This window comes from Pieris napi, chromosome 7 (assembly GCF_905475465.1).
Source record: "Pieris napi chromosome 7, ilPieNapi1.2, whole genome shotgun sequence".
Lineage (NCBI taxonomy): Eukaryota > Metazoa > Arthropoda > Insecta > Lepidoptera > Pieridae > Pieris > Pieris napi.
In genome coordinates this window covers 13,191,599-13,209,265 of record NC_062240.1, presented here as the reverse complement: position 1 = coordinate 13,209,265, position 17,667 = coordinate 13,191,599, and the positions used below count along the sequence as shown (strand labels likewise).

General features: G+C 34.2%; 1 protein-coding gene across 4 annotated transcripts; it reads left to right on the top strand.

Annotated features, from left to right (window-relative positions):
• Positions 1-38: 38 nt before the first annotated feature.
• On the top strand, positions 39-8,259 carry LOC125051350 (serine/threonine-protein kinase STK11). 4 transcript variants are annotated; one of them, XM_047651599.1, is made up of 6 exons: positions 39-2,250; positions 2,325-2,510; positions 3,822-3,958; positions 4,756-4,927; positions 5,002-5,162; positions 6,517-8,259. In XM_047651599.1, exons 1-6 carry the CDS (start codon positions 1,711-1,713, stop codon positions 6,797-6,799), a joined length of 1,479 nt encoding a protein of 492 aa, XP_047507555.1. In that variant the 5' UTR covers positions 39-1,710; the 3' UTR covers positions 6,800-8,259. The 4 variants fall into 4 exon arrangements, with proteins under 4 accessions (XP_047507555.1, XP_047507558.1, XP_047507556.1 ...); XM_047651602.1 differs by lacking the exon at positions 6,517-8,259 and adding an exon at positions 6,087-6,265 and having other exon boundaries at positions 40-2,250; XM_047651600.1 differs by having other exon boundaries at positions 1,154-2,250; positions 4,739-4,927; positions 6,517-6,769.
• The last annotated feature ends 9,408 nt before the right edge of the window (positions 8,260-17,667 follow it).

The following is a 17,667-nucleotide window of genomic DNA, read 5'->3' as shown; positions in this document are numbered from 1 at the left end:
AAGATATTTTGAGTTTGAGTTTGAGTTTGAGTATATAAGTAACACCGAATACTGGCTCAAATTTGGTAGTATCACGCACAAAGCATCCACGTGTCTATCCCATCTGTCGTAAAGTTTAACCACATCGTTGCAGCGGATGGAAATAAATAGCAAATAGATGAGAACTACTTCTCAGCTATTTGCTATTTATTTTTAGTGTCCATGAATATGGTACGCCTATGACTGATATTTCTAACTTGGCTTCATACTTCGTAAACTGCCGAATCCGTGTTAGTAAAGATGAAATAACAATATTCTAAAATAACTAGATCTAAGCAAAGGACCGGGTCCAGATGGTATTCTGTCTCACTTTGTCAAAAGTAGACACGATGTGCGAACTACACACTTATGTATCATGTTTGACAAATCGCTCTCTACTGGAACCTTTCCCAAGGCATGGAAAGGTGCTCACATTATACCTATACATGAATCGGGGGAAAAGTCTGATGGGTCTAACTACAGACAAATATGCATACCGAGCTGCTTTGCTAAAACTTTTGAACGCGCTGTATATATTTTTTGTTTTTAAGTTAGTGATAATTTCTTATCAACATGGGTTCATGGCACACAAATCAACAACTAACTTGACGGAATACTCCAATTACTTATCAGATACAATCGATGATAGAGGTCAGATCGACATTATTTACACTGATTTTCAAAAGGCGTTTGTTAAAGCTCATCATTACCTTCTATTGACAAATATAAGAATGTGTACATTCAACAAGGCAACCTGCACAGATGTATAAACTCTTATATAAACAATCGCACCGAAATTGTCGCCATTAGAGGTTATTTTTCGGCAGCTATGTCGGTTCCGTCTGGGGTCCCTCATGGATCTCATTTTTAACCTATACTTTTTAACATTTTTATTAGTGACATACAACAATGTTTTGAAAATGGCACCAGCCTTGCGATTCTGTAACTCACTTTTCGAACTCACACATCGGTTTTCGCATCGGTGGTCGCTCTCAAATCAGTCGTGAAGCAGTCATTTTATGATTTGGCATTCTGATAAACAATAAACTACAAGCTCCCACCTTAGCGATGGGGTCTTTTGTACCTAGGTATTTAATTATAAATATGCCGTGAATTTTGAATCATTTACAAACCAAATCAAATACGATTACGTAATTGTATATAGTGTTAGTATATGACTACGATTTTCATTCACTTGATTCATAATAAATTTAAAAATTTAATTAAAATAAATATCTTATTTTTGCGTAGTAAATTGGTGAATACATAAGATACGATACGATATAGTTTTAAGAAAGGGCATTATACTTTTTATGGATTCGTTTCAACTTCAACACTATGACATTGTATAATCTATGCACATGTTCTTATAATAATGATTCTATGGTGATAAAGACATATCTTTGACAGCTTGTAGCACATGAAAGTTGTCATTGTTGAGTGTCACTTTTGAGGTTTTGTTTCATTTCTCAAAGCTGTTCATTTTACGAACCATTCATACCTTTTATTTAGTATTTACACATTCATAATATTATTCTTTCATACAACATAATCGTAGCTTTTTAAAGTTATGTAAATTTATATGCATGAAATGAACGAGATTTATAGATTTTGAAAAATGTGTAATTTTACATCTATAAAGTTCTAGTTTGAACATCGAATAATTTTACAAATGCTCTGTTGTAATAGATAATGGATCCAAGAATGTGCAGAAAAATCAGTAGCAGTGAAAGTCTTGCAGATGTTGACAATGAGGAATTTGAAGTATCGAATATCATCGCACCGCAAGAAAGCGAGGATAATTTTCTTTTGGAGGGCAGCCCAGAACCACAAACCGTGACCTGGCTTGACGACGATCAAATTGATGATCTTAATTTAGACCAAACTAACCTATTTTTTCACAGAGTTGATAGTGCTGATATAATTTATAGAAGCAAGAAAAAAAAGTGTAAATTGGTAGGCAAATATGTAATGGGCGATATATTAGGGGAAGGTTCCTATGGAAAAGTTAAAGAAATGTTAGATTCTGAAACTTTGTGTAGGCGTGCTGTTAAGATATTAAAAAAACGAAAGTTGCGGAGGATCCCCAATGGTGAACAAAATGTTCAAAGAGAGATTCAATTGTTGCAAATACTTAGGCATAAAAATGTGATAGAACTAGTTGATGTAATGTACAATGATGAAAAGCAGAAGATGTATCTAGTTATGGAGTTTTGTGTTGGTGTTCTTCAAGTAAGTAGATATTTACTGTGTTAAAATCCCTTATATTATGATGCTAATGATAGTCATTCGATATTTTCTTTTAGGATATGTTAGAATCAAGTCCTGGAAAAAAGTTTCCTCAGCATCAAGCACATGAATATTTTACTCAGCTCCTTGATGGCTTAGAATATTTACATGGTCAAGGTGTGGTGCATAAGGACATTAAGCCAGGAAATCTGCTTTTGACACTGGACCAAACATTAAAGATAACTGATTTTGGAGTTGCTGAGGTAAATATAAAAATATTTTGTTATTAATGAGTGACTAACAAAGAGTTCATTCTAGGCATTATTCTACCCAATTAAATGATTCTGGAAAATTTGTTATTTAAGTTTCTTTTCAAGTTCTTAATTGGTAAAGACTGGACATTATTGTTAATTTAGCTATTATGAAGTCAGACTGAGATTTTCTGTAGGACTGTGTAAGCTTTAACATCCGTGTTTACAATATAAATGAGTTTATGGATAAATGACATCTTATTTACTTTACATGAGATTTATTAATAACTTCATTCTCATCTCATTAAAGTATAATGATTCATAAATTTTCCAACAGATGCATTATCATGATACTTTTGCAATTGTGACTCACAATGTAGTCTTATTATCCATTTATGCTCTGCAAACATAGCTCTTTTGTAATTTTCAAGATGTCCACACAAATGTTTTTACAGCCAAGTTACTGGAATTCAATCTACTACCTTTTGCTCCAGTAGTTGCTAGAGTAGTCTACATGTATCAGTTATGTATGTTATTATTGTAGACTATTCATTTGTTGACTGATAATTGATCATTTTTCCCAAAGTTACTTATTTAAATTCACGGTTGTTTATCCTGGTTACAAATCTTTGGCAAACATGAAAATGGACGTCTTCATTAAAAAATTATAGTCTGCTGAGACTCTACATCATAACACTTACACCATTGGTATGGCTATGAAAATGGTTTTAGTGATTAAGTATTATCATTAAGAGGTCAATGCTCTTATTGTTACAACAATGTGCAATTAAATTGAAAAAAAATTCATTAGGCATGGCACCTTTCGTTTTTGCAAAGTTAATGTATACAATACATTATTGTGTTGTTAATGAAGAATCTGATTGCATTGACGTATTTGGGTCAAGCTCACTAAACTTATCTTTGTGAATAAACACAACAATTTACTGATTTTAATAGTGTTTATAAATATGTGTGCTGTAACCTTCATGGTTTGCAGTTTATTTTATGCATAATATAACACTGTGTTCTTTAATTTAATGTCAAAGGAGGTTTATATCTTAACTAGTACTATCCTATGATTGTGTCTCAGTTATTTCTTTACGGTAATTTAAACTGTTACACTTCAAGCATTCTGAGTTTACTTTTAATGATGGTTCACATATTATGACCATTATAATATCTGGTTCAGACCGGCTCTATCTTGACACAGTTATAACATTTTGTTAAAAATATTATCGTAACATTTTACATAATTTCGGACCCAGAGCCCATCAAAATTATAATATTTTGCAAGGTCTATATTATTTCATACATTATTTTCAGGCTTTGGATATGTTCTCACCGCAAGACACATGCTATACAGGACAAGGTTCACCAGCCTTTCAACCTCCAGAAATTGCAAATGGTGCCGAGACCTTTTCAGGCACCAAAGTAGATATATGGAGTAGTGGTGTCACATTGTGAGTAGACTTTACAACATTTGCATGCAGAATACATTCATTATTACAGACAGGTGGAGTTGGGACGCAAATGTATGACATTGTTTTGCGCATCGAAGTCAATATATTCTAAAAATAGGTATTTAAATTTGCAAAAACACTGTAAATTGCTTATGAACACATGTCCTTCACATGCTCATGATATTCTGATAAATCTTTTACAATATTCTATTGTGTGTATATTTGTATGTGTCAGATATTTAAATTTTAAATGTAATATGCATATGACAACTGTGACCTATATTTTATTTTTGGAATCATAAGATTAATTTAATGCATAATGTTACCGTACAGCGGGAGATGTGCGTGTGTAAAAAATTATAGCTAAAGTAAAACACAGGTTTTAAGGGATTATCTTAATTACATGAACTCAGGCAATTGAGATTGCATTGCTTTATCATCGCACATACAGGAAATACGCACAATGCTCTACTAATTTTCCTTTTACAGAACACTTAATATCAATCATACATATTTATCAATTATAAATATATATTTAATTATTTGTGTTTATCACAAATTAGTGTTTTTAAACTGTTTTTCAATATCTTCCAATAAACAGTATTCCTTTCAAGTGACGTATTCGACCGAATTTTATTATATTTATATAATATATTATTAGTTATTGTATTATTTAAAAATAAAGGCTTTGAATTGAATTGAATATAATATATTATATTTTAATTATATTTATAAATATAATTAGCTATCCGGCCGTTAATCGATGTTTCACTAATTCAGATACAACATGACAACAGGACGGTACCCGTTCGAGGGCGACAACGTGTATCGGTTGCTGGAGGCCATCGGGAGGGCCGAACCGGTGCCTCCGCCCGCGTGCGTCGGGAGCTCCCTCTCCGCCCTCTTGGGGCACATGCTCAAGAGGGACCCGGACCTGAGGCCCACCGTGCAGCAGATCAGGCGGCACGAGTGAGTGTCACGACGTGTATCACTATAGAATAACAACTGTACAGTCGAGTTAATGGCGAATTGGGCGCTTTCAGCTGGGTGCGGTCGATCCCGCCCCTCGGGCCGGGCGAGAGGATCGTGCAGCCTCGGTCCCGCAAGTCGGACGAGCTGCACAGCTCCACCGTCGTCCCGTACCTCGTCGAGAGGCATTACGTGTCCGCGCAGGAGTACTTCACCGAGAGAGACCTGAAACACGGTGAGTCTTCCGACGGTTCCGACACGTTCCTTATGAATAGACACATGTCGTCCCTCGTATTTGTATATACAGAGTGGCCAAAAAGTCGTGGATCAAACGCAAATAGGGGATAGATGAGGTCATCAGCGCCAAAAAATTGTTCTACGGGAGGTCTCTAAGGTCAACCCCTGCAGAGTTATGATTTATTTTGGTTTTTATATGAAAATTGACTTTTTTTTACTAATTCTTCTTAAAATTCGAAAAAATCTACATCCTGTATCTTTCTCATAATATCCACTAGATTGATACTGATGAGTTCTTGCGTTAGACATACTATTTATAGTTGTTTATTGAGTGTATTCAAGATAATATTAAGTGATACAATATAACATTTTTTCAAATCATAAATTTTTCTTTACTTTGGACCCCACTGTGAAAAAAAATTACTCCACAGAAAAGTGTCTCTGTACTACAAGTTTTGGCGCATTTAATAGGGATTCTGAAAAGGTATTACACGTGGCCATGAGTCGCTCTAATCTTTCTAGGAAGAATTACAAACAACGATTGTGAAATAATAATTGTATTAAAACAATTATTATTTAAGATTAACACTTAATATTATCTTGAATACACTCAATAAACAACTATAAATAGTATGTCTAACGCAAGAACTCATCAGTATCAATCTAGTGGATATTATGAGAAAGATACAGGATGTAGATTTTTTCGAATTTTAAGAAGAATTAGTAAAAAAAGTCAATTTTCATATAAAAACCAAAATAAATCATAACTCTGCAGGGGTTGACCTTAGAGACCTCCCGTAGAACAATTTTTTGGCGCTGATGACCTCATCTATCCCCTATTTGCGTTTGATCCACGACTTTTTGGCCACCCTGTATATGTCGATTTTAATGTTTGACTTTGTCCATACATGTCACCGGGCAGATGCAGATTCGGGCTTTCCAATAGCGGGTCCGGGGCGCGCTAGAGTTTGCTCGTTGAGTTAGGTTCGTAGCATGGGAGTGGCAGTTTTGAGCACTTTTGCGCTATTTCCTACCCGATCGTCCGAAACACGTAGCTAGTCGGGGACGACTTTATCCTACCAAAGCTAACCTAACGTAGCGCTTTATTGATCCTCAAGATTTGTTTACCTTGACTGATAAAGTCGTGTTAGTCATTTTAATTCGAGGGCTAATCGCAGCTCGTGACGGCGACTCACCGTCGGCAACCCTCTTCTTATTTTTGCTGCAGCCCTTTACTAACAAGAAGACGATCGAGTCGCCGAAGCGTGTTCGCTTGCCGGGGCCCGCTCGGCTTTAGCAGTTATTATTTTATGATATCTTCGCCTAAACTAACGCCTGCGATGCGTCGGCAGACTTGGGCGGCGGTTCCGGGAGCCTCTCGACGGCGGAGCTGTCGGAGGGCGAGTCGGCGCAGGGCAAGGGGCGCTGGCACTCGTCGTGCGGCCGCCTGCCCTCGTGTCGCCTCACGTGATGGTCCTCCGATGCGCGTCGGGTTCTCGTGTTTTCTTAGCGATCACTAAATTATTGTTTGACGACACTTATCCGGCCAGTGTTGTGAACGTTTTTGGAGATAGTTTTTCTCGAACGTCCGGTGCGAGCGTCGAGTACCTTCGGGAACCTGAAGATTTCATTTAAAGATTAAATATCCTAATGTCCGCGTATTGTAAAAAGGTTGGAATCGTATCGCCCCTGAAATTGATTAATTTGTGCATTCACTTTTGAATATCATCGAAATCTCCGACCGAAGGAAGAACGAGCCCGTTTAAATTTGTCGCCAGATCGTTGAAGAGAAGTCCCACCGATCATTCATATTTTTGTAAATAGTTCAATTTAGAAAAACAAAAATCAGTTCGGGCAGAATCTCAACGTTGGGGCCGTGGATATTGTATGACGATCTGTACACGATCTACTTATCGCTACTTATAATAAATTAGACGATAATAAAGTAATGCATAGTTTAATCGATCGACCAATGTTATTGTGATCGGCCGATTTCAATAACTGTTCTATTTCTGATTAAATGTTTTGTTAATTAAAATATTGTTATTGAAATTGGCCGAAAGTAGTGAAATGCGACTTCCACAAAATTTCCGCTTTGCATTAATTGTACATCTTTAGATTCTTTAAATTACGCGTTTCGACCTCAATCTAAAAATATGTCACGGTTTAAATAATTGTTGTTTTCTTTGTATTAAATGTTATTTGTATATTTCTAGAATTGTAAAGTACAAGTTTGCAAAGACTCCGCTTAACGCAGTCGTCTCATTAAAAATATCTTAATTCAGAAAAGTTAATAATGTTAAGATATTTACATATTGATATCGAAATTTCAACTCTTAATCGAGAATATTTTCAAAACATAAGGCTAATCGGTGAGCCTTCTAAGATTGGGGACACTGAATTTCATACAATAAGTATATTTATTATATTTGAGACATCGAACTAATAAATCGTGTGTTTACGAAAATAGATTCAATACTTTTGTTTAAGAGACTCCCATTTCATATCACTTTGCATGTACTCGGACCTCACTTTTATATATATTTTTATATCGCCTTTGTATGATTTTGCCCGGTCGGCAATTTTGTTTGCCGAATGTGGCCTTTCGCTCGTATGAACGGAGCACTGATTGTCCGAATATATTGTGCAATAAATTGATATTTTATGTTAAGGTTTTACTACATAATACAAATATCGCAGTCCTGTCCGCCTCTTATTGAATGAAAAAGTGAAGGCGTTTGGTTTATGAAGCCACCTATTTTGGAATTCTTTTTTACCTCCGTTAACGAATAAACTATTAGATTTGATTCTTAAAATATACAGTTAATAGTGGGACGAGGAAGAAATCGCCGTTTTTAAAACGTGCGTCATTCGGCAATTACTTTTGAGATTATTGCGCAGATCTCCTTTCGCCAAAGGCGTAGTGAAACTCGTAGTTCTTAGATAGTCGTAGTGAACGATGAAAAGTGAGGTCCCGCGTTCCCTACGTTATTCTGTAATGCTTCTAACTGACGTGTGCCTGAACTGATGTTGAGCAATATTTAACAGATTAAAAGAGAATATTAATATATTGTAAATAAAATATCTAAATAACAGTTTAGTCTTTAATTTCCACCTTAGAAATAAAAACCTTACATGAAAGCTACGTTTTAAATAAATTTTAGACGCATACCTTCGAAAAAATTTAATTTAAAAAATTCGTACTCGCTCAGAGTTCGAACCCCGGTTTGTATAAAATTAGTTATTCTAAGAGCGTCGCGTCGTGAGGAAACGGGTATGTCTCAGATGCAGAGCTACGATGTGTGCCAGGAAAATGGGCTTACGCTTAATGACTTCATCCGTATCACCTCATCGTCACCTCGGCGCACAACGACGCCTCTTTAGGCAGTTTTTGTCGTGCCCCACATAGTGATGTGGAACCAACTATCGACTAAAGTATTCCTGAACCGTTTAGATTCCTTCAAGAAAAGACCTACCAATTTTTAAAAGTCCGGCAACGCACTTGCGAGCCTTGACGAGTGAGGGTCCATGAGCGGCGAAGTGAAATCACTTAACATCAGATGAGCCTCCTGCCCGTTTGTCTCCTGTTACATTAAACAAAATCCTCGTTTTCTTTAGTTTATGTAATGCGACGCTCAGTATTTTAACTGAGCGTTAAGACACTAAACTCTCTGGGTTCACTAGACATAATTGGCGTGATGCAAGTGTCCCGCGGATCGCGACCCGGTTCACATTGCCACAATGCACGGAAGTGTCATTGCTTTGCCGCAGCCTCTTCCTCCACGTCGGATTACGGCGCTCTTATTAATAGTCCACACAATATATACACAATTAGGTATTTTGAACTACCTAAACAACACTTGAATTATTCGGCAAACGAATATGAGTCGGGCGATGTTGGTGAAACTACTTTTTATCAGTCGAAGTATCTATAAAATTTTATTACATTACATTTTCTATACATTATAATATAAAATTTTACATTTAAGATATTTTTGACCTATCATTTAGTTCTATAGTTCTAAATTGTGAAGGAGGAATTTTCATTCTGAAATATTTGCTAAATTGTGTTATTAAAATATCTACACTAAAACCGTCGTCTAAAATAGAATCACTGCAGATCCGAAGGATACTGGCACTTGATTTACATAACTATAAAATTACAGTTATACGAGTAGCTAACTCTCATCTTAAGAAAAATAAAGAGTTGAAGGTTATATTTATACGAGTAGAATATCAGAAGAAATTCCTCACAAGGTAGTGGGATTATCTCAAAGCTATCGGGCAGGCTCACCACGATAATTAAGGGCTTAAAGTAGTCTTCGGCACTTTGAGAGGAAGCGAGAAATTAATAAGACAGAGCAATATTCAAATCTGATTTATTGTTATAAAATAATATCTTAAATACTGCTTAAATACCTATTCACACATACATAATATGATTATGAGTTGTTGGCGTGTCGCGCACCTTCAGCTGTTAAAATATAGAACAACCACGTGAGCCGTGTCAGCACTTGGTCAATGTTCAAATGAAATCTGAACAACCATGTAGCGATTTGGATCATAATCGACCAATAAGTGAAGGGTTGCTGGTGACCTCAAAGGTAGCATCAATTCATTGTCAGTTCTAAAGATCAAGGCTCAAGATTATTGTCTTATACCATTGGTGAGAATCATCACTAAATGATAATAAGTACCTAACTGGAGCGTATGAAATTGTTACTAAATATAAGGACTTACAACTAAAAACTTTTCACGCTTACAAAGTTTTCATCATCATTCTTAAAAAGTAACGTAATTTCAGATCATATAAAACAACTATTAACATTTTATTTGAGACTGTAATGATAATTATTGTCAACATGATTACGTAATTATTATTATTTACTTATATTGCTGAGCTGAGCGTTCGAAGGCACCAAGAATGTAGGTCGTGAAAGGATGTGCCGTGGATGAGTGTTTAGTCCTTGAAGTCGCAGTAAACAAATTACATTATACGTCGAGTACTTAAAATAGCTACGTATATAAAATAATTTGCTTTGCTTGCTTTAGTAATAATCGCTTGATATAAAATCTGATGTTAATGCGTAGGCGATGGTTTTCATTACGTTAAATATTATGACAAATATATTATTAATTAATATACCTTGTAATTAGCTACAACTTATAAATATTAATTGTGACTCAATTAACCCTTGGATTAGCTTTTACATTTTTGCTTATACATTTTTTTTTTCTTTAGATTTTACTTTATTTTAGTTATAGCTAGTGTTACATGTTATTTTGTGTTCCTTTTGTTGATTAATTATGCACTTCTTGTACTTTTTTTTTGTTCCACATAAGGGGTTGCCTGGAAGAAATAGCTTGTTACCGTTAAGGCCGTTGCCTAATAACTTATGTAACCTGCTTTTTTGTATATATGTTTTTGTGTAAGGTAACGAAGTGTGAATACATAACAATTAATATTAACTAAGTTCCAAAGCGATCATGATTAGATATAAATTGCGATGAAAAATAAAATACCTCTATAATTACGTATACTTTTGCAAATGGTGCCAATAACATCTTAATATAATATATATTTATATTTTATACTAATACAATTTATATAAATTACGTGTCACGTTGTTTGTCCGCTATGGACTCCTAAAGTACCGAACCGATGATATCAATCAAATTTGCACACCGTGTGTAGTTTGATCCAACTTAAAAGATAGGATAGCTTACATCTCAATTTATACCCGTAATATAATTTTATTGCAAAATATTTGTTTATTATTTGATAGTCACAATCCTAACAGATGGCCCTGTGTTGAAAGTACCAACGTTTCACATAAGCTACCAATAAAGCATGGTGGTCCCCATTACTAGTGTTCTCCTAACGTTTCCCTTGAATAGTTTACTACTATGTAATATAACAAAAACCTTAGCCTCAGCAACGCTTGGCCGGTCTGCTAGTGATATAGTATACTTAGATACATAAAACTATAATACATTATATAATGTATATACATATACATACTAGAATTAATTTGTTACATTGACCGCAATAACTGTATATTCCAGGAATCTCAGCTATTTTAACAAATTACGAAGAGACGGATTTATTAATATTTGAAATACTATAAACCTTAATGAGGTAACAGAAGAATTCTTATTACTCCTATTAGTCACAGATGACATTTAATACATACTAGTCTGCGCCCGCTGTTTTACACGATTAATGTTTTCAATGATGTCTGGACGAACTAAAAGTAGTCCTATAACGGCTTAAATATAAATGAAATTAGTAACTGATTAAATTATAAAAACAAGTGTTATTTTGATTGTTGACAAAATTGCTGAAATGACCTGAATGATTAATAATAATAAGTTTTTTATTTAGTAACGGTTAAAGTAAATATTACGTCGATTAGTTTTACAATGCATTTTAGGTTATTTTGGTTGTTAAAAGGTTTTAGGAAGTAAGCAACTCTCAACATCTCGGTCTCAAAGTACTACGCTCATAGTTTTGGCTGTTTTGTTCATGATAAGTTACTTGACCTATAGATGATAGTAGTCAAATCTGTAGTAATATTATAAAGAGGAAAGATTTGCATGTAAGTATGTTTGTGACGAATTGGCTCAAAAAGTACTGGACCAATATTAGAAATTCTTTCGCCATCATCATAGCATGCGCTGCGAAAACGATTGATGATAGCGAAAGCCGGGACGGGCTGCTAGTAGGTATTTTATAAAGTCTTATTCTTTAAAACGATTCGTCAGAGTCGTACATTAAATTCTAAAATAATATAACGAAAGCGTTTTACAAAATGGGATAGGGAATAAATATAGTGGGCGTTTGCCACTGATTTAGAAGACATGATTTGCCAATAATTATTTATTAGAGTCAGATACTAAGGTAACTTTTTATACTATTAAATTTTTCCAACATGTATTGTGTGAAGTCCTGTCAAATCATAGGACACAGATATTTCTGTATACTTTGATAATTTGTCTTCATCACTACATCCTTGTAACTTCTGAATGTTAGTCCAAAGTAACAATCAAAAGTATTAATCTTGTTCAATACGCCATAGAGGTTAGCAACATAGAATGATGCCATCTTTAATGATATTTACTTTAAGATAAAGGTCGCTGAAATGCCAACAATCTAGTTAAGTACTTAAGCGGATATACTGGCTGCAAATTGTCTATTGAAAAATAGGCCAATCATATTTATTTAGTTAACCAACCGCTGAGCAAGATCTCCATATCAGCCACCGGTCGAGGATCCTGCTTTTGGGAAGGAACAGTACCTCCACCAGAGAACCATTTTGATCAAAACTCTCAAATCGAATCTCGAAGAAGTTTTTGTTTGAGAATGTAGTGGAAATTGTAAATTGCAGGTTCAATAAAATACACTTAATTTAAAATTACCGCTAAGCTTAGCGGTGCATAGATATATAACAATAGTAATAATAAACCCATATTTTTACATACTGTCGATATACATTATATAAAAAGAAATATATATATATATATTATATATACAATTTTATTACTCTCAGTTGCGGCTCCTATCCTGGAAAAGGCCTCTTCTTTCAACCTTTTCCACCGTATTTTTTGCCGTGGTCATCCAATTTTTGCCAGCCACCCTTTCTCGTCTCTAGTAGGTCCTTCGCTCTATTGGTCTGGCTCTGTTTCTTTTTCCTTTTGGGCCGTGGTAACCGTTTTTAAGCATCTGCTACCTGTACGTGCCCTGTCTATCTCCATTTGAGTTGTAGGGCACATTCACTTTACTGCGGTGCAGTTATATAATTTTTCTCACAGTAGCGTACATTCGTTAAATTGATGGTCTCATTGAATCAAGACGATCGATAGTTGACGATGTGATAAGGCACAGAGAAAGCTCAGTCTAATTCTATTGTTAGGCGATTTTGATTTGTGATTGGTCTTACATCTTACGTCGGCCATTGTCTTTTTACTATTGAGTAACAGAAATTTGATAACCGATACGAGTTGACTGGTTTTTTGAAAGATCCAAACCAAGAGACATTAACTTGTGGTTGGAGTTTTTAAGAACAATGTTAATTTACAAAATATACTATTAAAGAAAAGTAAATATACTTAACGCTCACTTCTTAAAACTAATAACTAAGATGCCAATCGATTGGATTCGTATGCGTTATCTTTTTTACGATCATTCCAGTTGATTTTATGTAATAGCATTAAATAATTGCGATAAATATAATTCATTCATATAGTTCATTTCTACAACTATTTATTACATTTAATTTAATCAGTGAGGTGATTAGCATATAGTAACGAAGATAGTAATGAATGTTACGCATGTACCTATATGTTGCTTAAAAATCATTTCAAGTCAAATTCAAGTTAAATAATGTTAGTGATATAAGCTTATTTTTAAATAAGATAAACAATTTTCTTTATTGGACTCGTGATATTAATATATTTAATTACACGTTTTACTATAAAACGAATGTATATCGTGTACAATTTAACCTCTCATCGTAACCCAATTATATATTTATAACATCTATTCACTTAGTAAGATTATTTATTGACCTCGCCTCACAAATATTTTAAGTGATGTTATTAGCTTTTAGTTTTATTTTATTACAAACCGCCTCTATAGATTCCGGCTACCAGTTGCTGAATCAACAATGAAAATACACTACAGAACTAGCAATATTAGCAAAAATCTGACTTAAAATAAATCAATAAACTTTTCTATTAGCTCCCACCAACTAATAAAATGCAATGTTGTCTGATTGTTACGTTTCCGGTTAAACAATGGTGTTATGTAATGAAATTAAAGTAGGTATTTCCGATTTCCGTAAAGTGAAGTATGTAATTAACATATTCTTGACAAGAATTGTGCGTGTTTTAGACAATGCAATTATGTTATGAAAAACATTATTATAAAAGGCGTAAGGAACTTTCTAACAGTAATATGATTTTAAGTCAAATCTGTAGAAATAAATAACCAATAATAAATAGTAAACAATTTTAGAATCTCAATTGGTATGGTGAATGTTTCAAATATAAAGTACATTAGCTACAGGTAGTTTCTAATAGTAAAAATAGTTAGTATTATTGGTACCCGCCTTGAGTACGCTGACAGAGGTCAATCGCAGGTCGCGATGCGCCGGTCACAACCTATTGCAAGGAGGGATTCGTGATATACCGTGAGTGAAAGTTCTGTTATCTAATACGGCCCCGTTCAGGAACTGGGAATGTCATGTGTTTTATTTTATTAATAAGTCAGGAGATGTTAATAGCTAATGGTTCTGATGTTTACTGCGTATAGATCAATGGTAGTCGATCGTATCTTGGGTGTAAACATTTAACAAACATATAAATATATATTTAGCGCATATTTTTTGTATTTAAATAACTTAAGGATTGATTGATATTATTTTTGTTATGCGAAGAAATATATTTTAGAAATTAAAATGTTTGCCGTAATTGCTAATCTTGCGACGATCGGCGCAGCATTGTGATAATAGGCCGTAAACGTTAATTCGCGATATTGCTAAGTGTGCCCCAAAGAAATATTATGAAATCAAATTATTTAAAGTATGTTGTAAGAAGTGAGTTATCCGCGACCTTCGGCAGCCGTGAGAAGCGCCGGCGCAGGCTGCGTGCGACCCAAACATTGTCTCTGTTTAAATAATCGACAACGAGTAAGCAATGTTGCAACTTTATGGCTAGAACAATGTGCAAGCTTTGCGTTAACGCGTGCCTTATTTTGAATTAGGTTTTAAATTATGAATGTCCCGTTGAATGACTTTACATTTTGTAATGTAATTTACCAACATTTTAAATGATTTTATAACCGATATTTTGAATTGATCCTAACTTGAGAAAACTTTAAAATACAAATGTCCATATAATATTTCCTAGTTTGAATATTGTGCTTTCGCTCGGCACTAGGCATTATCGAGATCCACGAATCACACAAAGCACAGCTTTGAAGTAGTATAATTACGAGAAAGTACTTAAATTTTAGCACGACCTGTCTACATAAAGATAGAATTAAAATGTAAGTACGTCAATTTCATCCTCCAAGTCATCCTTTTTGGAGAAAATTACATTATTATACTCTTTTTGTAATAAAAAGAAACAATGCGTATCTATCGACAATTGTTGTAAAAAACTTAAGGCGGATGTGTTAATCTCGTAATCTTCGTTCCGCGATGGTCTTTCAGGATGTACTTCAAGGTTTAACACATAGATCACATTAGTAAAGGTTACCCGTTACTACGTTATTTATTGTTTAATCACTAGGTATTACATTGAACTACTTACTTCGATCCCATTTGAACATCCGCTTTATTCTATACTGTGAGTTGGTCAACATATTTTCAAGCCCGTTGTATCAAAATTCGGCCATTTGTAAATATATTAAGACAACAATTTTATTAACTCATACATTGAAGTGTAATACAATACAGCGAGGAAATGCTGCCAGCGTTAAAGGTAAGTACACTGCCACAGAGACCAAACTTTTTAAATTTGTTTTAATTTTCTTTTTATTAAATTTTAATTATTACTATGTGGGTTAAGAAAATTGTAAATGCATTATATTTGATTGTTATATCAAGAAATCAATCATCATTTGTAAATTAAAACAATGTAGTTAACTCAAATAACAGGAGTACTAAAGATATAATACAATAAAATAAAGCTTAGAATGCAAAATCACGATTATATCAAAGTTGAATCTCTGGCACTATAGTCTACAAATATACGATGTAACTAGGTTTTCAGAATGGAAGAGGAGCTACGCACGGAAGTCGTGCCAGCAGCCAGGCACCCTGCTGAGGACGACACGCCTCTGTTCCGTGCCAATCATTGCTTAATACACATCTGAAATAATGTAGCAGCCTTATCTAGATACACTACGCGTGTCGTTTTGAAATGCATTCCTCACGTCTTTCTTCTTTATATAAGGCGCTCGCTTGCTTATAGAACAAACCCATCTTTTTCTTTAAGCAATTTTCGGAAATTAAACTTAGTTTTTGATCGTGGCTGAAGAGATTTTGTTCATCATGGATGTAATTGTAGTTATTTACGATAATCACCTTAAAACTAAAACCGCAGGTTTAGCTGTTCCGAAGTTTACTTCGGTAAATATAATCAGTGTAATTCCCACGTTTTACAATAAATGGCTTAGCGTTAACTCAGTGACAAGTTGCAACACTTTTTCAAAGTATTTTTTGCGAATGCACATTCAGAGCAAACAATGACTGTATGAGAAACTAAGACCGGAATTCAAACTGCCATATAAATTTAGTTTTGAGGCCGTGTCAATATTTATAACTCTTGCAAAAAATGTTTCGCGGAAATTTCCAAATACTAATGGAGAAATAACAATGGATCATCAAAAAGTAGATGAATTGCTTCAGTTCTCGTAGTACTCTAAATACTACTTGGTTCAATATACAACGCTCATACACCGTGAAAAACATTTGGTTCATGGCCAGAACATAGCATTACATATATATGTAAATATGTGTTATACAACTGTTACCGTTTCACGTTCCATTTCATCTGATTTATTTTTCATTGAGTTCTTGAGGGTATTAATTTTATAAATAACCTCTACAAATATGTGTTATCTCCTTATTTTATCATCCCTTTATCTAGTAGTGATAATAGTCTACAATTTCAGTATTAGCTTTCATGAACTTGCTGTGGGATCTAAACCAAACCAAAGCCAGGACATATTGGTATAATATTTTTTTTAAATCTTTATGTATTTGATGATCGTATCAATAAGAATTGTTATGATCGCTGGAAACGATTTTAATGTACAACAAAATGTATTCTTGAACTTTACTAGTTCCAATTAAGATGATTAATGTTTCATTTAGCCATTAAAACTAAATTAGTTCAGTAATTGTGAGAATTCAACGCTGTGTGAGAAATAATTACTAGCCTAAACAAATTTGACCAATTCAATATTTGACCTTACTTTTTCTGTTTTCATACTGCTTTCGTCTCTCGCGTTTATACAATTTAAGTATTGAGATAGCTAGTACGTACGTATTAAGATCATTGTTTAATTTTTGCGTTTGTTTCTTAAATATAATAATGGTCTTATCGAAAGTAGTCACTCGATCAGTGGTTTAGTAGTTTACGGTAACAAAAGTCTTTGAAAATTTGATTTTAATGTTCTATGATATCTGTTCTGCACAATCACCGAAAATAATAATAGCGGATCACTAGCGGGACTATCAAAGATTATGTTAATATAAAAAGTTTTATTCCGTTTAAGACATGGCATTGATTTTTACGATACATATTCACCGATTCTGTTTTTCGTTACCTGTATTCAAGTGACGATAAACTTCTTAACGGCTGGCTGGCTTCTGCTTTAATTAATATCCGTAATTATAAACGAAATTCAATACCGTGACTCCAGTGAATTCAGTTACATACGATAAGGATGTAGGTCAGTACTTAATAAGCTGAATATGAAAAAGACAACAAAA

Bases quoted from the DNA above. Each gene is read 5' to 3' on its own strand.
- LOC125051350 (XM_047651599.1), top strand. From the start codon at position 1,711: ATGGATCCAAGAATGTGCAGAAAAATCAGTAGCAGTGAAAGTCTTGCA. The intron at 2,511-3,821 runs GTAAATATAAAA...CATTATTTTCAG, and splicing joins CTGATTTTGGAGTTGCTGAG to GCTTTGGATATGTTCTCACC. The intron at 3,959-4,755 runs GTGAGTAGACTT...ACATGACAACAG, and splicing joins TGGAGTAGTGGTGTCACATT to GACGGTACCCGTTCGAGGGC.